Source organism: Apostichopus japonicus, chromosome 11, assembly GCF_037975245.1.
Source record: "Apostichopus japonicus isolate 1M-3 chromosome 11, ASM3797524v1, whole genome shotgun sequence".
NCBI classification, from domain to species: Eukaryota; Metazoa; Echinodermata; class Holothuroidea; order Aspidochirotida; family Stichopodidae; genus Apostichopus; species Apostichopus japonicus.
In genome coordinates this window covers 27,449,289-27,474,076 of record NC_092571.1, presented here as the reverse complement: position 1 = coordinate 27,474,076, position 24,788 = coordinate 27,449,289, and the positions used below count along the sequence as shown (strand labels likewise).

The following is a 24,788-nucleotide window of genomic DNA, read 5'->3' as shown; positions in this document are numbered from 1 at the left end:
AGAGAAGTCGGCAGTCTTCTAACCTGACTAAAGTTCAGCCGATAACGGAGAGCGAATTAAATCAACAAGTCGGCGCAAAGATAAAGCGAACCCTATCATCGAATGACGGAGCAGACTGGATAGTCGTAAAAAAGAATAGCACAAACCAGCAACAGAGGAAGAACATCCCCAGGCCCAACGTCACAACCACCAGGCGATATCACACAAGGGAAAGGGAACGAACAGAACCAAAATAAGATTGATAGTCTCTTATTTACCAATTTTAATGTTATCACTAATGGCGTCACCTATACTCCACGATATTAACGGCCTCAGGGAAAATAATGTCTCGTGTAAGTACCATAACATAGACTCCTATAACAATCTGCCCCCTCATCACGGTATATCACTGTACCACCACAACAGATGTAGCCTAAACAATAAGTTTGACGATATCAACACTTTCATTTCTGTATTAATTAATGACTTTACGGTAATTGGATTCACAGAAACCTGGTTCAATGATAATTTTTCTCCCCTCATAAAATTGGATAATTACAAACTTGTTGAAAAACATCGTAGCAATAAACGGGGCGGTGGAGTCTGTCTATTTGTACATAAAGATATGTTTTATTTGTAGACCCGACCTATCAATTTTTAATAATTCTATAGAATCTCTCTTTATAGAGGCTACTAACATAAATTCAAAAGATAAATTTCTTATCGACATAGTCTACAGACCACCTAATGGTTCTTTAGATGAGTTTAATGTTAATCTGGAAAATATTTTCAATATCATTTCGAATAAAAACTGTAAAACCTACATAATGGGAGATTATAATATTGATTTAACGAATGCAATCAAATCAACTACGTTTTTAAATATTCTCTATTCGAACGGATTCATCCCTACAATAACTGTCCCAACTCGTATTAGTAGCATTACTACAAGCCTGATAGATAACCTCATTACAAATGATGACTCTACGATTACTTCAGGGGTTCTCATCACTGATATAAGTGACCATTTTCCGATATTTCTAAAAGTGGTAGGAAAGAAAATCAGATCTAACAACACCAGACGTAATTACAATACTAACAACATAAAGCGGTTTACTTCTGAAATAAGGGACACATATTGGGATAATGTTTTAAACGAAAATTATGTCAATTCTGCTTATAATACCTTTTTTAATTATCTCAGTTCAACTTATAATTGTTTTCCTATTCGCCAAATCAATCATAAACAGCGTCGTAGAAAGAAACACCCATGGATTACGAATGGTATTTTGACTTCCATTAAAAGGAAGCACAAACTTTACAGACGTCAGTTAAAGTCTCCTACAGTTATGTACAAGTCTATGTATACAACGTATCGTAATAAGCTTAATCAAGTAATCAGACTTTCGAAAAAGCTCTATTTTGACAATAAATTTAATGAGAGCAGAAATAACACAAACCATACATGGCGTACTATTAATGAAATGTTGCACAATAACCGTAAAGAATCATCATATCCTGCTGTTTTCAAAGATGGTGACCAAGAAACCAGTGATGAAAATATCATTGCGAATAACTTCAACAATTTCTATGTTAATCTTGGACCATCGCTTGCTAGTAAAATAAATAACAAAGGTAAATCACATAAAACCATCTGTGATAACAATAGTCATTCAATATTCACATTCAATTTCCCAGTCACTGAAGAAGAACTAATTAAAATTGCAACTTCCAACTTGAAACCCAATAAAGCAGCAGGATATGATGATTTCAAACCTGGTATTATAAAAAATGTTATTCCTTTTATTGCTAAGCCTTTGACCCATATATGTAATTTATCATTTAACACTGGCGTATTCCCAGATAAACTTAAAATTGCAAAGGTTATACCAATCTATAAAAAAGGGATTCAAATGTATATGAGAATTATCGACCGATTTCATTGCTTTCCTGTTTTTCTAAAATCATAGAACGACTTATGTTCAATCGCATATTTAATTTTCTTAACCAATATAATATTCTCTGTAAAGAACAGTACGGCTTTCGACCCGAACATTCTACTGAACTGGCTTTGGCAGATGCACTTAACAGTTTACATACTAGTCTTAATAATGGCAAAAATTGCATTGGTGTATTCCTCGACCTTTCGAAGGCGTTTGACACGATCGATCATACCATCCTTATCAATAAATTATTTTCATACGGCATTAGAGGAACTACTGTACTCTCAACTGGCTTGAAAGCTATATTTCAAACAGATATCAGTATACCTTGTATAAAAACTCTAGATCCGATCTTGCTAAAATTCGTTGCGGCGTTCCACAGGGTTCAGTCTTAGGTCCTTTGTTATTTATTCTATATATTAACGATATTTGTCATGTCTCCAAACTAGCCAAAATCATTCTCTTTGCTGATGACACCAGTATTTTCTTCGAGAGCGACGACATAATCACATTATCTTCCAACGTTTCAAATGAATTAAATAAATTCTGTAATTGGTTTTCAGCCACAAATTATCACTAAATGTACAAAAAAGTAATTACATTGTCTTTAATACTCGTAATACACTTATTTGGAATAAAGATATATGTATGGATGGGAAAATAATTAAGCAAGTTTATACTACTAAGTTTTTAGGTGTAAATATTGATTGTAAACTTAGCTGGCGCAACCATATTTCAACTATTTGCAGTATAATTGCACGGAATGTTGGCATATTTTCTAAGTTGAAATATTATCTGTCGGAAAACATACTCAGAACACTGTACCAGACCCTGGTTGTCCTGCATCTCACTTATTGTTCCATTATATGGTCTGGTACATACAACACCAACCTTAACAATCTTATAATACTCCAAAAGGCAGCCATTCGTCACATACATGGGCGGCGATCCTGGGGGGAAGGGGGGGATATATCCCCCCATGAAAATGGGTGGAGGGGATGTAATACACCATATCTCCCCCCCCCACCAAATGCCAGGGATAAGAATTGTTCATGCCTACATTTATGCATTATCGTGAATGCACGGCTCTTTTTTAGCTTCATTTCTCGCCTACCATAAACGCAGTGCGATCTTTTCAAATAAACCGTCTTTATAAAGCTTGAATAGTTGACTGTAGGCTTCATTGGCACTATAGTAACAAAATGTATTATTGCGCCCACGGTATTGATATAGTACATATATGCACCCTCATAGTATTCATATAGGCCCTATAGTAGGCCTACACACGTACATGTTCCCTCGAACAGCTGAGAATCTCATGTTACCATGGTAATGCTTAATACACGTTTCACCTGGATGCCCTAGCAATCGGTACCTATGAATGTAACTATGTGTAATTGTGTATTGCATGTGTATAGGCCTATAATAGCCAGCATGAGGCCATTTTCTTCATCGAATAATATAAAAGAGCTATCGAACATTCTAACGTAGCGCCTGAAACAAGATTGACAGGGGCAATTTTCCCAAAATAACACCCGAAATTTAAATAAAAAAAGTATTTTGGATCCTGATTATGAGATATTTCGGACATGATATCCCTATTTTAAAGTTGGGTATATGCCGCTTGGAAACCTCGGGAAGTGCCGTTTCCGGCCATCTAGAGGGTTTGTAAATCCCAAAATTTTCTTGTACGCTTCGCGCCAACTCATGGTGGCGCTACGCTTAGATAGTCAACAAGGTCATATCCCCCCCACTCGGAAATACGGATCGCCGCCCATGGTCACATAACACACTCAGCCCCACGTGAGCACACCAGTCCCCTATTTAAGAAACTCAACTTACTAAAATTGCACGATCTCATTAAAGTTAAGCTTGCATTATTTGCCTACAAGACCTGGAATGGATTACTACCAGCTGCCTTTTAACAATTTTTTAACCAGTAACAGAGATGTACATAATCATAACACGAGGCATGCTAATCATGCCCACTATAATCTCTACAATACCACCATTGGAACTTTAAGCCTACAAAACCGTGCAACAAAAACATGGAATCTTCTAATGAACGATTTAAAGAGTAAAAAGTCAGTCACATCCTTTAAGAAGTGGTTTTGTAAGGAAATAATAGCTAGTTACTGACTAAAACTAAATTATACCTGTATGTAATTACTATATATATATATTGAACATTTAATTTGTACTTATATCATAGATGTATGTATTCATACACATATATATATATATTTTGTTTTTTCTTTTCTTTCTTCAGGGAGTCTTCCACATTGTTAAGCTTTTAAGCTTTATGGAAGACTTCCCTCCACTTTGTACTTTTGTGGCAAACAAATAAATACGGTAATTTAACAATAAAAAAAACTTTCTAAAGGCATCGGGAAAAGGGTGGCGTGCTTTACATTTATACTGTGCAATTTTTGTTCCATATCTCAACTACTGTATTGTGCTGAAGTATAGGGAAATAATAAAATAAAGATATGCATACAAGGAAAAACAACTTTGTATTTTTACTTCAGGTTCAAACTTTGAAATTTCCTTGATTATACTATAAAAGTATCAAAATTGTAAATATATTGTAATTTTATATAAAAAAAAGGTACTAAAAAAGTGATATGAACCCCAGATGGTTTCAATTTAAGATGCTTGTTAATAAGTAACTTTCATACAGGTGAAATATATGTGTTAATGTTTTTTGTCTTATTCTGTCTTTTCTCATTGATCTCATTGTTGTTTGCCAGTGTACAATTCTTGAAGTGTGTATAGACTTTTCCTAAGAATTATTGAGAGAGCGTATAGGGAAAAATTATATAATAAGCATGTAGATATGTAAATATCACCTGTATAGGTACACATTAAACTGTTTTATTATGATTCTGCAATGGTTTTTATTTCATTCATATATATATATATATATATATATATATATATATATATATATATATATATATAAATGAAAATCGTAATGAGTTGGAAAATCAAGAACAGTGAAAAAACTGTCAGCCTCCACCGGGATTCGAACCACGGGCCTTCCTATATATATATATATATATATATATATATATATATATGTATATATATATGTGTGTGTATATATATATATATATATATATATAGCCTATATATATATATAGCCTATATATATATAGCCTATATATATATATATAGGCCCGTGGTTCGAATCCCGGTGGAGGCTGAAAGTTTTTTCACTGTTCTTGATTTTCCAACTCATTACGATTTTCATTTATATATATATATATATATATATATATATATATATATATATATATATATATATATATATATATGTATGTATATATATATATATATATGTATGTATATATATATATATATATATATATATATATATATATTATTAGAGAAAACCAGAGAAATAAGATATGACTCATAATTGACAAATAAGGAGTAAGTTTTAGAAAATATATTGGAATTTTCGGTCCCCCTGGGACCTTCGTCAGCAATACTTGGCAGTCGAATGAGAAGTACAAAATGTGACACAATGCAAGTATGACGCTAGATAAGTGTAAGTTGCAATGATGGAATTAAAACCAAATAAACTATGACTATACAGGAAGCGGATTAAGGAGCAAAGAACGGATTACATATGCTTGTAGAACTGGTAGTTGTTAAAGGGTCCCAAGTCTTTGTTCAGGCCGGTGATGTGAGACTTAATACGAAAGATCCAATCGATTTCTTTACGTTTACGTTCAGTAGATGATTTGAAGTTCGAGGCAATTAAAATACATTTTAGGTTTTTTAGAGAATGACCATGAAGATTGAAATGTTCGGACACTGGGAATCCTGCAAAATTATCACGAATAGATTTTTTGTGATTATTAAAACGTAAGCGGAATCGGGAGCCTGTTTCACCTACATAATTGCCCTCTTTGCAAAGTACACAATAGAAGATGTAAATAACATTAATAGAATCACAAGAGAGGGAAGGGGGTCTAAGACTAAAGTCAACATTGGGAATCTTGACCACGGTGCCTGGGGTAATATGGGGGCATATTTGGCATCTAGGTTTACCGCAAGGAAAATTGCCTGCGGAGGTGGAAACTGAGCGGGGGAGTCTGGAGGAAGTGAGAAGAAATTTAAGGTTGGGGGGTTGACGAAATGCTAGCATGGGGGGTACCTTAAACGATTCTCCTACAGACTGATCGTCTTGAAATACAGCAATTTCCTGTTTGATGGAGCGAATGAAAGATTTGATGAGGGGGTTGTAACTGGTAACGAACGGAATGCGTGTGTTGGGACTTTTAGACTTGTATTTTAATAAGTCCTCACGGCTCAACTTGTCGGCCCTGGAAATACCCTGTCTAATTAAGTGAAGGGGGTATCCGACGTTCAAGAAATAACCAGTTAATATGGATACCTGGTGTTTAAAATCACATGGGTTGGAGCAAATGCGTTTAAGTCTAAGGCATTGGCTGTAAACAATAGAACTCTTGAGATTATGTGGGTGAAAACTATTAAAGTGTAAATACATATGAATATCAGTGGGCTTATAATAGACCACATTATTATAGATATATTGACGATATATTTTTTGTCTGGCCACATGGTGAAGAATCTCTTAAGTCTTTCTTTGATTATGTTAATTCTTTTCATGACAGCATTAAATTTTCTGTCGAAGTTTCCAAACATCAAATTTCATTCCTAGATGTTCTGGTCAAGTTGGATGGCAATTCCTTAACTACTTCGGTCTACTATAAGCCCACTGATATTCATATTCATGATCCTACTCAAGAAATCACACAAAACGTGAAAAGAGTCATCCAAAAGATAGTCTCTAACTCTTTTTATCAAGGGGGGTTGGGCACATAATTAGGATTTGGGGCACTTATCTTGTTAGGGCTGGCTTATAAAGTTAGGGACAACTTCTCTATTAGGAAGTTGATTTAGATCAATAGAGAACAAAATCTGGAATTGATAAATTTATAAAAATTGCAAATTATATGCAAATTATAATATGCAAATTAGGATGTACTTTTGTTTTAATTGGAAAACACCAAAATACAATAAAATCACCAATGACTTCAAAATTGACTTCAAATTGTATGATAAAGGTTCTTCTGGGGTTGCTCTTTCAGATGATACCTTATTTTCTGAAATCTGTTGAGGATTGACAGAGTTATGACTGATTTCAATTAGTACAAAAGTTGTTTACTTGTTTACTTTCGAAAATTACAGCCTAACGTTGGCATACCGTTAGGCCTAGCCTAGCCTTTTTTTGTAAACAACGCTATTGACTTACGAATTCTGGGTCCTCAAAAGGACCGAACCTTGATAAACTGGTTCGACCAGAAGGTCCTGGACCTCATCATGGTATCTGACCAATCGTCCCACATCTTTAGGGCCTATTGGGCCGTAAATTTGGGCCACGGCCTATTTGAAAGTGTACCCGCACGAAACAGTCCATTGAGACTGTACACTAAACATTCAATGAAACAATATTGCGCAAGAACGGCCGTTGCTATCGATTTACAAAGGAATGCGAGGGCGCTATGCCATAACTATCAATTACAAATGTTGCAGTGGCCTAAATATCTCAAATAAGAAAAAAAAAACACGTTCGTAGGTTGAAGCGTTCGGGAATGAGATTTTTCTCAAAAATGAACGGATTTGGACGATTTTGGTGTCAAATTACAGGGAATTTCAAGGACATTTGCATTTTTCTCAGAACTCTCTATAGATATATTCCTGAAATGCTCAGAATATGTTCAAAACATGTAAGGGTTTATACCAAATATAATGGGGGGGTTGATCAACTCTTATTTTCTGTCACGATTTTTATGAAGCGAACATCGATTTTTAGCCAAATTACGCCATTTTCAGGTTGACCTTTGACCTTTGAGCCCCACCCACTAAAAATATTCAAAAGTTACCCCCCTTTGTATTTGTTTTATACACAAACGTATGGTCTTAGCTACATTTCAATACCTTAATGAATGTTGTAGGATGTAAGGTGGCTGAGTACTATTTTTTTTATTAAATTCAATGACTATTTGGGTCGATATCGACCCAGAGTGCTCAATGGACGGTTCCATTGACCGCAAGTTAGGCCAAAACCTCCTGGAAAACGACCCAAAACCTGGTCGCTTTTATTTTCTGCCTAAAATTCACAAAGAAGGCAATCCCGGGAGGCCCATAATATCGGGTAATGGTACAGCGACTGAAAAAATTTCCAAATTCGTGGATCTCCTCATCCAACCTCTCGTTTCGGCCCTACCGTCCTATGTGCAGGACACTACGGATTTCATCCGGAAAATTGGGGGGAAAATAATCTTCAATTATCTTCTCTGTTAGTAACCTTGGATGTGTCTTCGTTATACACAAATATCCCTAACGAAGAGGGCATTTCGGCCTGCACAAAAGCATTCAAACCGAAACGTGGCAAAACCCCCACGAAGAAAGAATTGGCGGAATTAATGCAACTTATCTTGACCAACAATAATCTGGTATTTGGCAACAAACTCTACCTCCAAATTCATGGCACCGCAATGGGTACCAAAATGGCACCGTCTTTTGCCAACATCTTTATGGGAAACCTCGAGAAAGAATTTTTATCTCGACAAAACTTGAAACCACATACGTGGTTACGTTACATTGACGATATCTTTATGATATGGACCCATGGTGAGGCAAATCTAAAACTCTTCATTGATGACATAAACTCGTTTCATCACACTATCAAATTCACTGCTGATTTTTCTGGACATGGCGTTCACTTTCTGGACACCACCGTGACCCTACAAAATGGCTCACTCAAAACAGACTTGTTCAATAAACCCACGAACAAGCACAACTACCTCTTACCAAGCAGTTGCCATCCACGTCACTGTACCAGAAATATTCCGTACAGTCAAGCGTTGCGCATTTGACGCATTTGCTCCTCTGAAGTCGATTTTGATTCACGCACTAAAGAACTGTCACAACACCTCCTAAACAGACAGTATTTTCGGGGTACTATTGAAAATGCCATCAAAAAGGCTAAAAGCAAACCCCGTACCGAAACATTGACGTACAAAACTCGTCAAACCAGTTCCAAAAGGGTACCATTGGTTACTGAATTCCACCCTGGTCTCCCACCACTGGCTAATATCATTCAGAAGAATTTTCACCTACTTCAAGGCACCGAACGCCTGAAATCAGTATTCCCAGAATTACCTGTCATCGCTTTTAAAAGACCCAGCAACTCGGGATATCTTAGTTCGGGCATCCTTTCGGGATGACACCCCATTAGGGGAAAGCAAAACAGAAACTACAGGATCATCGCCCTGTACACAAAATTGCAAAACGTGCTTACTTGTCGATTCGACCGGGGCCTTTCAGAGCAACCAAACCAAACGCACGTTCCAATTTCGGCACAAAATTAACTGCCTATCCAAAAATGTCATTTACCTCATCTACTGCAATATTTGTAACTTACAATACATTGGAGAGTCAAAAAACACTCTTAGAATGAGAATGACACAACATAGATCGGCGATCAAAACAAAAAAAGATCTACCAACCTGTTGCAAATCACTTCAATCTCCAAAATCATTCAATTGAGAATTTGCGTGTTATTGCCATTGACCAGAACGATTCTTGGACAGATAAATCTAGGAAAGCGAAAGAAAATTTCTGGGAACTAAACCTAAAGACCACGGCACCATTCGGTTTAAACATCAGAAACGATTTGCCGTCCCAGATAAACCAAAACAATTCCTTTACAATTACGACGGAATCGGATTAAAATAATCCGACGCGGATTAAAATAATCCGAATTTCTAAAACTTCTGCTCAATTCAGCAGAAATCAGTAAGTCGCTTTGCCTTTACAACCATGCCGACAATCTTCTCTATAAAATAGTTTCAATTCCTGCTACTCCTTGTCCAAAACAAATGCGACTCGATCATAAATGACAAAAACCCAAAACACTTCTGGAAAAACTTAAAAAATATCATAAATCCCATTCTAACCCCAAACACTGGTAATTCAGACCAAGGCATTAGAGATGATGCAGGTAACCTGATCACAAATACACAAGGTCAAATTAAGCTAATTGAATCACACTTTAAAAATATTTTTAATATCTTTGATGGCCCCCCTTACGATAACAATTTCAAACAAGAAATAGACCAAACAATTAGCAGAAATGCAATCAGCTTTACCCCCAACCCCTCAGGATATCTCAACGATAACATCCCTCTACTAAAAAAAATAGACTTAAACGATTGGTATAGCGCCACAAAAAAATGCAAAAATACCTCCTCCCCTGGTCTTGACAATATTAATTACCTAATGCTTAAAAAATCCCCACCAATTTTCATCAACTCTCATATTATCCCTCTTTTTAACGATTTACTTAGACTGGGCTATTTCCCAACCCCGTGGAAATACGCAAAAATGATTCTAATACCTAAGCCAAATAAAGACCGCACCAAAATACAAAACTACCGTCCAATTAGCCTCCTCCCAGCCCTTGGCAAAATTTTTGAAAGAATAATAGATAACCGCACTAGAACTCACTTAGAACTAAATGATTATTTCTCCCCATCTCAATCAGGTTTCCGTACACACAAATCTACCTTAAATCAAATTTTTCGTCTTTCCGAAGAAATCCGAATCGGATTCATTAAAAAACAATATACCACTGCCCTCTTCCTTGATGCCGAAAAAGCATTTGACAAACCCTGGCACAACGGCATAAGAATTAAGCTACTAAACTATAATTTTCCCTCCAATTACACCAGACTTCTTTCCTCTTTCCTTAATGATCGCAACACAAAAATTTACTACAAAAACCATCATTCTAACCCCATTCCACTTCGTGCAGGCACCCCTCAGGGCGCTGTTCTCAGTCCCCTCCTCTACACCCTGTTTGTAAATGATCTAAACATCCCCCCTCTCTCAAACTGCAACTATAGTCAGTACGCTGACGATATAGCCATCTGGAGCACCAGTAAAAATATTCATATAACGGAACTTAATCTCAAAAAAGCAATTACACATCTCGAAAACTGGTGCTCAATGTGGAGAATAAAAATAAACCCCTCAAAATCTAACTTAGTCAATTTCTCCTTTAAAAACTCAAAACTTCGTAACCATATTTCCAAAATTAACCTGTTCAACTCCCCAATCACTGCCTCTCCCAATGCAACCTTCCTTGGTATCACTTTTGATAATAAACTATCCTTTAACCTACACTGTACTAGAACCGCAGGCCGCTGCTGGTCCCACCTTAAATACATCCAAATCCTCTCACATAAGTATAATTTCCCTGCAAAAACCACTATCCAAATCTACAACTCCAAAATAAAACCAATTCTCAGTTACGGAAGCATCTCTCTGCTTACCATCTCAGACTCCAATAAACAAATCCTAAGTAGAATCCACACTACAGCTTACCGACTTGCCCTAAAAATCCCTTCTTATATAGCTACCTCTCACGTTCTCCTCGCAGGAAACACAAAATCCTTATTCACCCTACTCTTAGAATTTAATACCAAACTATACAAAAACAACCTAGAGAATGATCCATTGATCAATAAACTTCTATTGAAACATAATGTAGCATTAACTTACTTCCGTAAAAACCACCACCTCTCTGTATTCAAACTTCTTACCTAAAGCCTCTCCCCTTTAGAAAGTCCATTTCCTAAGTGGGTCTAACCCCAAACTCCAGTTGTACTTATACACTAAGTACAACTCCATTACTCCCACTAAGTAGCAACCACTTCCGACCAAAACAATAGAATCCGCTCTGTCTTCTATTTCCCATTTAAATAGAAATTCCTCCCCCTTTAGTGATCCATACCTAATTGGCTCCTCAGCTCCGACCTCCTGTGTACTTATGGCTTCTTAACAATGTTAATCGAACAATACTTCACTTCTCAGCATCTCCCTGTTTGAATAATAGACAACTTTCCCTAGAAAAAAAAAAAAAAGTGTCTATTCTACAAAACTTAAATATTATCCCCCGTAGGACCTCTTGCGAGGTCGAACAGGGGTAAATTCCTTTATTGTTGTTGTTGGACTCCTTGTCACTTTCGGTGATCATGCACTGAAGAAGAGCTAGTTTTGCTCGAAAGCTCTGCAAAAACCAAACATTGGCTGTTTTACTTCCAATCACTTACCTTATTCAATTATTGTATCTCACTCGAGATCCAGCCTTTCTCTAAATGCAGCATAGTTGTTTAACAGTTTTTCCGTTATTCCTATCTATATCTTTCACTGTTGGTATCTAATTGATCCAACTATGCTGCAAAATGGAGAGCACCTTTGAAACTTTGAAAACGCTTCGACGCCTTTCCGAAAAACGGGTTAGGTATCGGCATCATCTTTCCAACTACAGACTATACCGTAAAAACAAAACGGTACCAAAAGGACTTAAAATCAAGGTCCGTGCTGGTTTACCACTTTCTGATAGCGACAGCTTTGCCAATTGGAAAGGAATCCTTAAGAATGCTTCACTTGAATTAATGGCTGTGCAAATAAGTATTTGTCGCAAAACAATTCACGAACTTAGCCAGCAAATTGATTCCAAAACCCGAAAACTGCAAAAAGAACTCCCCAAGAACGAGTTCGAAAGAAAGCTTGACTCCATCTCCAAAACTTGCTTGAACCTCTCACATACCCTAGCTTCAAGACAATGTCACAAATTGAAGAGGGATACTGTCACGCAAAGAGTTAAGTCTTCTGGTGAAACCCAACTTGAAACCTCAAAAAGAACCAGGTCTCGCAGATTCCGTCGGAAAGAGATACAGACCGCATGCAACACCACCAAAAGTGCAGTTGTTACCATTGATTGCCAACTCTCGGCAGGAGAAACAAACCTACTCTCAAAAGGTCTAAATTTTTGCCCTAAACCACGGCAAGTAAACGCTCAGAAACTTTCTCTTGACCTAAATCTGTTCTATCGACGCTTACGTCTCCGTGAATTTTTTGCCGACGAAAATGGCAATAACACCACGCAACAAACCAACGACTTGCATTCCAATTTTAAGTCCAAAAGCTCGTGGAATCCACCCAAGGCCCATTGTGCGCCTCTTGAATCATTTATTTCGGCCATTGAAGAGGATGTTAAAACACACACCTCCGCCCCAGACTTCCGCGACAATCTCAACAAAACTGAGAGACAGGCCATTCATGAACTCCGGAAGCGCGATGACATTGTCATCAAGCCAGCCGACAAGGGTTCTGCAATTGTCGCTATGGGCAAACAATTCTACAGAGAGGAAGCCAACAGACTACTCGGCAACCCTCAACACTACAGACTCCTAGATTCTGATCCTACTCAAGAAATCACACAAAACGTGAAAAGAGTCATCCAAAAGATAGTCTCTAACGGTTCCATTGACCGCAAGTTAGGCCAAAACCTCCTGGAAAACGACCCAAAACCTGGTCGCTTTTATTTTCTGCCTAAAATTCACAAAGAAGGCAATCCCGGGAGGCCCATAATATCGGGTAATGGTACAGCGACTGAAAAAATTTCCAAATTCGTGGATCTCCTCATCCAACCTCTCGTTTCGGCCCTACCGTCCTATGTGCAGGACACTACGGATTTCATCCGGAAAATTGGGGGGAAAAAAATCTTCCCTTATCTTCTCTGTTAGTAACCTTGGATGTGTCTTCGTTATACACAAATATCCCTAACGAAGAGGGCATTTCGGCCTGCACAAAAGCATTCAAACCGAAACGTGGCAAAACCCCCACGAAGAAAGAATTGGCGGAATTAATGCAACTTATCTTGACCAACAATAATCTGGTATTTGGCAACAAACTCTACCTCCAAATTCATGGCACCGCAATGGGTACCAAAATGGCACCGTCTTTTGCCAACATCTTTATGGGAAACCTCGAGAAAGAATTTTTATCTCGACAAAACTTGAAACCACATACGTGGTTACGTTACATTGACGATATCTTTATGATATGGACCCATGGTGAGGCAAATCTAAAACTCTTCATTGATGACATAAACTCGTTTCATCACACTATCAAATTCACTGCTGATTTTTCTGGACATGGCGTTCACTTTCTGGACACCACCGTGACCCTACAAAATGGCTCACTCAAAACAGACTTGTTCAATAAACCCACGAACAAGCACAACTACCTCTTACCAAGCAGTTGCCATCCACGTCACTGTACCAGAAATATTCCGTACAGTCAAGCGTTGCGCATTTGACGCATTTGCTCCTCTGAAGTCGATTTTGATTCACGCACTAAAGAACTGTCACAACACCTCCTAAACAGACAGTATTTTCGGGGTACTATTGAAAATGCCATCAAAAAGGCTAAAAGCAAACCCCGTACCGAAACATTGACGTACAAAACTCGTCAAACCAGTTCCAAAAGGGTACCATTGGTTACTGAATTCCACCCTGGTCTCCCACCACTGGCTAATATCATTCAGAAGAATTTTCACCTACTTCAAGGCACCGAACGCCTGAAATCAGTATTCCCAGAATTACCTGTCATCGCTTTTAAAAGACCCAGCAACTCGGGATATCTTAGTTCGGGCATCCTTTCGGGATGACACCCCATTAGGGGAAAGCAAAACAGAAACTACAGGATCATCGCCCTGTACACAAAATTGCAAAACGTGCTTACTTGTCGATTCGACCGGGGCCTTTCAGAGCAACCAAACCAAACGCACGTTCCAATTTCGGCACAAAATTAACTGCCTATCCAAAAATGTCATTTACCTCATCTACTGCAATATTTGTAACTTACAATACATTGGAGAGTCAAAAAACACTCTTAGAATGAGAATGACACAACATAGATCGGCGATCAAAACAAAAAAAGATCTACCAACCTGTTGCAAATCACTTCAATCTCCAAAATCATTCAATTGAGAATTTGCGTGTTATTGCCATTGACCAGAACGATTCTTGGACAGATAAATCTAGGAAAGCGAAAGAAAATTTCTGGGAACTAAACCTAAAGACCACGGCACCATTCGGTTTAAACATCAGAAACGATTTGCCGTCCCAGATAAACCAAAACAATTCCTTTACAATTACGACGGAATCGGATTAAAATAATCCGACGCGGATTAAAATAATCCGAATTTCTAAAACTTCTGCTCAATTCAGCAGAAATCAGTAAGTCGCTTTGCCTTTACAACCATGCCGACAATCTTCTCTATAAAATAGTTTCAATTCCTGCTACTCCTTGTCACTTTCGGTGATCATGCACTGAAGAAGAGCTAGTTTTGCTCGAAAGCTCTGCAAAAACCAAACATTGGCTGTTTTACTTCCAATCACTTACCTAATTCAATTATTGTATCTCACTCGAGATCCAGCCTTTCTCTAAATGCAGCATAGTTGTTTAACAGTTTTTCCGTTATTCCTATATATATATATATATATATATATATATATATATATATATATATATATATATATATATATATATATATATATATATATATATTAATATATGTTGTAGCAATTGTTTCTGTCGTGTGAGTACTGGCTCGTAACCTGATGTAGCTTGATCATTCGCGGGCCAGTCATAGTTATCGATTGATAGTGAGAAACTCATTGTCATTTTGTTGAGGGTCGCATAGCCTTTGATTGGATTCAAATTATGTAATCGATCCTCATGTATCATGCCTCGTGCTATTTTTCTTCCATATTACGCAGGTTATTGTTTACTTAGTTTTGTTTCCGGCATGGGGAATTGGATTGAACTAGTCTGGCTCACCCTGGAGAACAAAATGTACATCGAATATGTATCAGGTCGGTGGACGAGAGTCCAACTAGCAGGTCTGCGAACAAGGCTCCGAAAGATATGTGAACGAGAGCTCGATATGCCACCGATGGCTGCAATTGCCGTTGTAAGTGCCATGTATGGCAACTTTCGCAATTTCTCGAAAACGCCCTCTAAATATAAATTATAACCTTTACATAGTGTATTACTGCCATTATGTTTTTCACAAGGGCGATGAGTACATCGTTAAGCCAGTGGTGCAGTATAAATGCAGCATCATGTAAGTTTCACTGGATGATCAGGGATCTTACTAACATATTCCTGCTTTCTTTTGTGATTCAGTGTTTGACTACCAAGCATGTGATTTATTTCTTATTTTTATGGACCAAGGATACATCAATATTTATATGGCGTATCGACGAGGATTGGTTCATGTTATATGTAACAATATCTAAAACAAAGTTAGTATTTAACTGTATACCAGCTCACCGGCGCAAAAAATATTTCTAGTCAACGATACACACCTCTGCGAGAAATATGTTCTGCACTATTTATTCAGTACTGATCAGACTAGTTTCGAATTATTTTTTTTTTTACATTTTATTTTAGTGCAGTAGAATAACCATTGAACACCACATATAAGCCATGACGTCCTTTGATTACTGCTATATAGCTGATTAAAATTGTAAGCGAACATTGCAGAAAGACATTAGCATATTTATGGAAAACTAGAAAAATTCTGCTTTAAAATGGCAATAAAGGTTATTTCTGTCTTTATGCTGATCTTTGCTGTCTTTATTGCTTATTCTTCTCAAGCGGGGATAAAAGATGCACATTTTCGAGAAGTAGGAGATACGAGCCCTGTACAATACTTTCCTTTCGGTAGTAAGGTAGGGATTTACTGTGTGAAGAAGACAAGCAGCAAGACAAACATCACTATCTACGATAAAGGTTTTATACACATAGTTGTAAATTCAGTTTTACAGGATAGGTTCTCAGACACTTATCAGTTTCAAGTGATTAATTCAACGACATGTCTGTTTACAATAAATAACCTAACCCGTCAGTTAAATGACACAACTTTTACAAGTCTGAGCGACCTGCAAAGAAATGCCAGAATCAGAGGCTTTAATCCGATAAATGATGTTAATCCTTTTTGTTCGTCGTCATATCCATCTCGATTCATATTTGAAGATTCGGTACAAAGTGACATCGAGATGAATTGTACTTCAGAGGAAGGAGACCCACCAGTGATGATGTCAACTTACATCAAAGATGGAGATGAAATCAATGACGTCACTAGCATCTCAACCAGAACAGTATCCTCCTACCCACACCGCTCTAAGACTCTATCATTCTCATCGTACTTCAACTCATCATTTAACAATATTGTCTTTGTCTGCAATGTCTCTCAACAATTACCAGCACCTTATCAGAATTATCAAGGATCTTGCTCATTCGGAACTATACTGTTTCTCCCCTTGTTCTCTGTCACAGCTACTCCATCAAATGTAAACTTTAGTGATGTTAGGAATGAAATATTTCGTTGTACCAGTAATGTGAGTGAAGTTAACCTAACCTGGACTAACATCCCTAGTCACTGGATATATGATATTAATGAAGGCGATACATATATTGAACTCACTGTATTGGATACCGGAAGAGGCGTCTACTCAGGGGATATACAATGCATTGGTTACTATGGAGATAGAAATATCACATCAGAGATCGAAATCAGTGCAACCGATAACCAAGGTCGAGTAATAGCTGTTATATTAGTTGTCATGGTTATCTTCTTATGTTTTATATTTCTCATTGTAGTTATGGTATATAAATATCGCTTAAATGTACCATACTGTAAGAGAAATCAGGTCAATGTTACCGACGGAGAAAACTCTAGTAAGAATAATGCTAATGATAGAAACACATCCATGAATGATGACATAGTCCCACCGATTGAATCTCAGACTGAACGAAGTAATGCATTAGATGTGCCAGGTATGATAGCTAATACTGTCTATGAAACATATACTGGAAAAGATGATCAAAATGAAACATCACCAGTAACTGAAAAAGCAAAAATGGGGAAAAGAAAAGGAAAAGAAATTGAGATGATTGAAAGTGAAATTTATGAAATACAATCTGTTCCCGGAGAAGTGAATTCAACCAGCATACCAGAAGCCGTGAATCCTTTATATGATAGCATATCACCTCAATGTAAAAAAGGAAATTGCAATTAAATTTAAAAGGGATTTCATTAGAGGAATCAGAAAACTTGTCTCTCCGCCTTCGCCCTGTTTATAAAGAGTAGTAATAGAAAAATTAATTTTCTCAATCCAACACTTTAAACTAACTTGTTGCAATTTAACGCTTTTGCAACACAAGTCTACGCCTTTAACGGTTGATTGCTCTCGTTGCATCACTAGAAGCACCAGAGTAATGCAAAATTGCCATAAATGCACTTTAATTTATAAGTGTTAACATGTATTAGCATACGGGTTGAATACTTTAAGAGTTAAATGCGTTTGTTTTAGCATTGAAAGTGTTAGGTTATGTCAAATGAATTATCGTTTAGTCATTGTATAAGAGTTGTTACACATTAAGCTAACATTTAAAGAGTTGAACCTACGGTTGCAACACTTAGTGTCAACACTATCTTATATGAACCAAACAGACAGAAGTGTTAACCATTGTAGTCGGTTACACACAATATATAGCAATGTTAACTTTTTGTCCCCTTTATAGTTTTTACGTTCCATTTTTTAGTGTGATATAATAGGAGGCTGAAAACTTTCCATTGGAAAATATGAGACTTTTAATCTATATTTGATCGGAAATCGAATTTTGTACTCTTTCTTATACCACATTTATTAATATTACTCACGCATCCTTTGCATCAGAATGTTTTTCATTAATTTTCATCACCCAAGTAAAATTTTCTAACGATTAGTTTACGATACTAGTGTCGCAATTATGTATTTTTCTAGGAGCTTTCATCTCCTCAAAATACAATTAACGGGTTCAGAGAGGCAAATAGGGTTGCGCTCTTATGAGATGTAGTTATAAAAGTAATTTCAGTAAAGTTATCCTAACCTGAAGTGACATCCCCAATAACTGGGAATATGATATTATGGCAAAAGATAACTCTATTGAACTTATTTTTGTGTAACAGGAACAAACTTTTCCTGCGGAGATACAAATATCACGTCAGAGATGGATTGTAATGAGAGAAATGACTCGGGCCGAGTCATAACTATTGCACTGGTTATCACGGCCATCAGCTTGTGTTTGATATTCGTCATTGTAATTGTAGTACTTTACTATCGCTTAAAAGTATCCTTCTGCAACCGAAGCCCAGATCTAGTCAAACAGAACTCTAGTACGAATAATGCAAACGTTAGAAATACAACGATAACTGATGACGTAGTGTCATCCATGAGATCCCATGCTGAGAATAGTGCATTAGATGTACCAGCTATGATAGATAATACTATCTATGAAACATATAAGGAAAAAGATTGCCAAAATCAAACATTATCCGAAACTGAGAGACTTGAAAAGGAACAAGAAATCGAGATGGTTGAAAATGAAATTTATGAAAGCAACTCTTTCAGTGGCTATGGATGAAAATTATATGCGGAATTTTACTGTTTATATCTAATCCTCATATATTTCATATAAAATTACCATGCAGGTTATTATGCCTTCCAAATTTATAGAGAATTGCTAACGTTTTGTAAAAAACAGTTCTTATTATTTTCATTTTTTTGTATAGTTATTTATAAATTAGAATAAAGTTGGAAATATTCTGTAGGTTGTAGGAGGGTATCTTTTTTTTTTTAGCTATTCCCCTCTTTCAGTGGCTATGAGTGAAAATTCTATGCGAACCATTACTGTTTGTATATGATCATCGTGTCTTGCATATACAATTACCATGCATGTTGTTATGTCTTCCAAATTTATAGAGAATTGCTAAATTTTTGTAACAAACAGTTATTTTCGTTTTGGGGATAGTTATTTTTAAATTTATATTAAAGTCTGAAATATTCTGTAGGTTGTAGGAGGGTATTTTTTTTTTAGCTATTCCCCTCTGTCAGTGGCTATGAGTGAAAATTCTATGCGGACTGTTACTGTTTATATCTGATCATCGTGTCTTGCATGTACAAAATACCATGCATGTTGTTATGTCTTCCAAATTTATAGAGAATTGCTAACTTTTTGTAACAAACAGTTATTAATATTTTCCTTTTTGTGTATAGTTATTTATATTAGTTTATAAATTAGAATTAAAGTTTGTAATATTCTGTAGGTTGTAGAAGAGTAATGTTTTAGCTATTGCTATTTAATATTATGTTATGTGATAATTACACGCGTGACCTATTCTCTCATCTTCCCTAATACTTCTTCCAACTCTATAACACAGCAAAGGTGCATTTTATAAAAAATAAAAAAAAGAGTGAGAGGAGGGGATTCTTGGCACATCCATGCACTATAGCAATAACGAAAATGTTTATTTTTATTATTTACAGTCTTAACTTTAAAGTTGTAAGTGAAAATTGTGTGAGTTATATTTTTTATATGTATTATATTCTGTGGTGCTGGCTATGATGTACGTATTTTCATTGATGGTCATATCAGATTTCGAGTGGATGAGATTGTTCTTGCATGATACTTGAGTCATGATTTTCGAATCTAGGCCAAAGTATCCTCAACTTTTCCTTAAGTTTATTGGTGGAAATAATTGTAAATAGAGGTTTCTACATGATATGCAATAATGACAATTTAGTTATACAATTTAAGAAAGACAGCTGAAATCGTACTATCTTGCCTTACAGTATAGGTAATCTTCTACGTAAAAAAACTTTTTGTTACTGTTTATTATCGTTCTATGTGGCGATAGTGAAACATAATCCATATATTTCAATGGTGTTTTATATAACCTTATATACGTTTTAAATATGTATATCACCGTGGATAAATTATCTTATTGTATATTTATTATATTATATTTGTTCTGAGTTAATGCTATAAATGCATGGGGTTCTTTCCTTAATAAATTAAGAATATAATTTTGAGAGACAATTTGGTGCATTATTTATGCCTCTAGAAATTAAACATATCAATTGTTAACTTCCTTTTCACTCTGAACCTATGCCACAAAATATAGTTATTATCGGCTTACCGATTCTTCAGTCGAAAGGTGGTAACATTTTAAGCGCTATCCCAGGGCCGTCTTAACGCATGGGCCCACTGGGCCCTGGCCCCGCGATGTCAGTGGCCCCGCAATCGTAGTAACCCCATGTCTTAATCTGGGAGGAAAACTTATTGAATAAGCCATTATGCCTGATTTAATTCGATACTTGACAACTTGTGACGAGAGTTGGTAAAACACTTGAGAGTTTGACATTAAATATTCGAATCTGAGTTGGCAACCCTGGATTATACAACACCGGACAACTCGGGTCCGCGGTCCGAGCACCAGTCATTTTTTTCAGTGCAATTCTCACCCAGGAGAATATACCCGGTAAGTTGATATTCATTTTCCATCATTTAACATCGATTACCGTCATACTGTATATGGTCATAAATAAATGAGCCTTTCGGCACATCAATGACCAAGTGGAATTGATCCTAAATCTTATCTACTGTAATTACTTTGTGAGCTCTTTATAGGCATGTCCATGATGTCCTATAGAAGTGAACTGCTATTATGCTATGCGCGATGTCTAGAAACCCTTTACGTCCCAATGTATGAGTGTGTCATACATTGGAGAACTTTTTTTCTTCAAATTTTACTGGGAAACGTTCCTTATTCAAGGTTAAAACTAATCAAGAATAATCCCCGGAACAGAATGGGGCAACGGCGACTTGATAGGCTCTCTCTCATGTACATAGAGAGCGACATTCTCAAAAAGATTGACTTTCAGCCAATCATACAACAGTTTACGATCAAGAAATGCCGCAAGTTCCGTTAGTTTCCCCAGTTGAAAGACTCAACACAAGGCTTTTACAAATGGCGGCGAGTCCAGTATTGTTAGGGAAGGGATAGAGGGCAACTGGAAGATTACTCTTCTATAATGTGTTTCAGCTTTTAGATATATCACGTTTGTTATTCAGCTAAAGTTTTATGCTTTATGCGCGACATAGGGAGGGGTGGTAAATGCAGGCATGTCTATGCTTGAGCGATTGTCAAGGATGTCAATTGTTCACGCAACTTTTTTCGAACTCACTTGATTGAGGGGCCCCGCTCCATTGCCGGGCCCAGGGCCCGGTGATCTCTTAAGACGGCCCTGCGCTATCCCATCACCTCTTTTAAACAGATTTAACACACGTATACATACATGGTACATATATGCTGTACTAATTCCGTACATGATAAATATATGTGCTCAACGAAATACAACAGAGCATGATGAACTTATAAATGCTTTGGGACATGTCAGTGAATGTCTGACTGTACTGTTCTTTTGCAGTATACTGGCAAATTAAAGTTTGCAGCTAAATGGATAGCAATCTTTTGTTTCCACTTCTGATCAAATTTGGTAAAGAACAATGTCTCGTCATGCATAAAAAAGACAGTTTTGGGGATCAATAAATTAAACAAACGGAACGACTTGGCTAGTCAAAGCAGTCTTTATTGAAAACCTTTATTTGTAGTCATGAAGCACTTTGATCTCATTTCTACAACGTACCAAGCACAGCCATCGCAAGTACTGTAAGTCGATGCATCCTCTGATTCAACTCAGTATATCCGCTTTTAAGTCTTAATAGATCTCTTTCTTCCTGGTCTTATTTTGATTTTATAGTACAAATCCGGCATGAGAGCTAGATGTAACAATCGACGATGTAACATGCATACAAATGGAGATGGATTAAATTCCAAACAGCTTGGAAAAAACCAAGGACATGTAGTTCTGAATAAAGCGAATTTCAAAACAATGTGTGTTATGTACACCATATTTGATATACATTAGTGTCCGTATTTATTCAAGTTAACACAAGAGGGTAATAAATGGGGTTGTAGATCTCATCTCCTCCCCTCCACATAATTTAGGCCACTTTTACCTGTGAACTAATTGACCTTTGACCTCGGTCCTTAACAACCACATAAGTACAATATTGTTTTATTCTCTACATATCTTGTGGTGTAATGACTTCGCCACATACTGACAAGCAGGCAACGGCTAGAAATCAGTTTTGGTTTTTTTTTACCTCTGACCTTTGAACTATAACGTCATCGGTCACGCAGGCACGAGTTTAAATGACATGCAGATACTTACCCTAAAAGGTTGAACTTATCAGACTTACGGTCTAGGGGGAGCTTGCGACAAAATAATTCGCACAATTTAGGCCAGTTTCGCCAGTTATTAACGCATACACGCATACGTGTAAAAAGCGATGATACTATCATTTGCAATATCGGCGGTTTCTTTGCCGAAATTCTTATAAGTCAACAGGAAAATCCGAAACAATACGCTTTTGTGATGAGTTTAGGGTGAATGACCTTCACTACCCCACGTTCCCGGAGAACGGTTGGCATGGGGTGACAGAGCTGTCATTTTAGCTTCAACGAGCACACACAATGAGACTGAGTTACAGATTTGGTTTGTAGGCCACAAACCGTGTTGAAAGTCGGCATAGGGTGATAGAATGTGATGCCAGCTACCAAGAGCGCCCCAATGGTATTGAGTTACATATTTGATTTTTTAGCCAAAAATCGTGTTGAAAGTCGGAAACATTACGCTTTGTGCTGATTTGGGTGATTAGTACCCCCCCCCCTCCCCAAAACTCCGAGGTTGGTTGGCATGGGGCGAAAGAGGTGGATGATAGCTACAACGAGCACCCCCATGATACTGATTTACAAGACGTACTAGTTACGTAACTATGTGCGGCCATTCCCCCATACTTATCCAGCATATTTTTGTGTATGTACGAACATAACACCATGGTTACCACTAGCAAAAGAAGCAAAACTACGTTTACACTCGGAAAATGCAGCCAGCCAATCAATCGTTGTAAAATGTTGCTGAGGCAGTTGGTAGGGCACTTTCGAGGGCAAGGGAACGACTACAACACGACGTACGATCAAGTAGTAGCACTAGTAGTAGTAGTGGTGGTATTGGTGGTACTGGTGACAGTGGTGGTAGTGGTGGTAGTGGTGGCAGTGGTGGTAGTGGTGGTAGTGGTGGTGGTAGTGGTGGTGGTAGTGGTGGCAGTGGTGGTAGTGGTAGTAGTGGTGGTAGTGGTGGTAGTGGTAGTAGTATCAGTAGTAGTAGTAGTAGTAGCCTAGTAGTAGTAGTAGTAGTAGTAATGGTAGTGGTAGTAGTAGTAGAAGTAGTAATGGTAGTAGTAGAAGAATTAGTAGTATTAGTAGTATAAGTAGTAGTGATGGTGGTAGTGGTGGCAGTAGCGGTAATGGTGGTAGTGGTGGTAGTGGTTGTAGTGGTGGTAATGGTAGTAGTGGTGGTAGTGGTAGTAGTGTCATTAGTAGTAGTAGTAGTAGTAGTAGTAGTAGTAGTAGTAGTAGTAGTAGTAGCCTAGTATTTAGAGGTAGTAAAGGTAGTAGAGGTAGTAAAGGTAATAGTAGTAAAGGTAGTAGTAGTAGTAAAGGTAGAGGTAGTAAAGGTAGTAGTAGTAGTAGTAGTAGTAGTAGTAGTAGTAGTAGTAGTAGTAGTAGTAGTAGTAGTAGTAGTAGTAATAGTAGTAGTTGTAGTAGTAGTAGTAGTGGTGGTAGTAGTGGTAGTAGTGGTAGTGGTGGTTAAGGTGGAAGTGGTGTTGGTAATGGTGAGAGTGGTGGTAGCGGTGTTTGTGGTGGTTGTGGTGGTAGTTGTGGTAGTGGTGGTAGTGGTGGTAGTGGTGATGGAAGTGGTGGTGGTGGTGGTAGTAGTAGTAGTAGTAGCAGTAGCAGCAGTGGTAGTAGTACCACTAGGAATGGTACCCATGTAAACATTGCCCCCAGACCACCCAATTCTCCGCACAACGATGACGTTGGTGTTGTCGAAACAACAGAGTCCACACATTATTATGCCCTTGATTACTTCAAGTCGCTGAGAATTTGAGCCCGACATTTCAATCGAGGTGCATGTTTCAACTACAATATGGCTGATCAATGTATGATAACAATAT

At 37.3% G+C, this 24,788-nt stretch overlaps 1 protein-coding gene and 1 long non-coding RNA gene across 4 annotated transcripts in view; one reads left to right on the top strand and one right to left on the bottom strand.

Annotated features, from left to right (window-relative positions):
- The window catches only part of LOC139975557 (uncharacterized), a 466,508-nt gene that overhangs the window by 71,987 nt on the left and 369,733 nt on the right, over positions 1 to 24,788 (bottom strand). The gene's annotated exons all lie outside the window — the stretch shown is intronic.
- Positions 15,882 to 20,737, top strand: LOC139975536 (uncharacterized). The gene is made up of 2 exons (XM_071983536.1): positions 15,882 to 15,942; positions 16,479 to 20,737. Exons 1-2 carry the CDS (start codon positions 15,897 to 15,899, stop codon positions 17,900 to 17,902), a joined length of 1,470 nt encoding a protein of 489 aa, XP_071839637.1. The 5' UTR covers positions 15,882 to 15,896; the 3' UTR covers positions 17,903 to 20,737.

Bases quoted from the DNA above. Each gene is read 5' to 3' on its own strand.
- LOC139975536 (XM_071983536.1), top strand. From the start codon at position 15,897: ATGAGTACATCGTTAAGCCAGTGGTGCAGTATAAATGCAGCATCAT. The intron at 15,943-16,478 runs GTAAGTTTCACT...ATTCTTCTCAAG, and splicing joins CAGTATAAATGCAGCATCAT to CGGGGATAAAAGATGCACAT.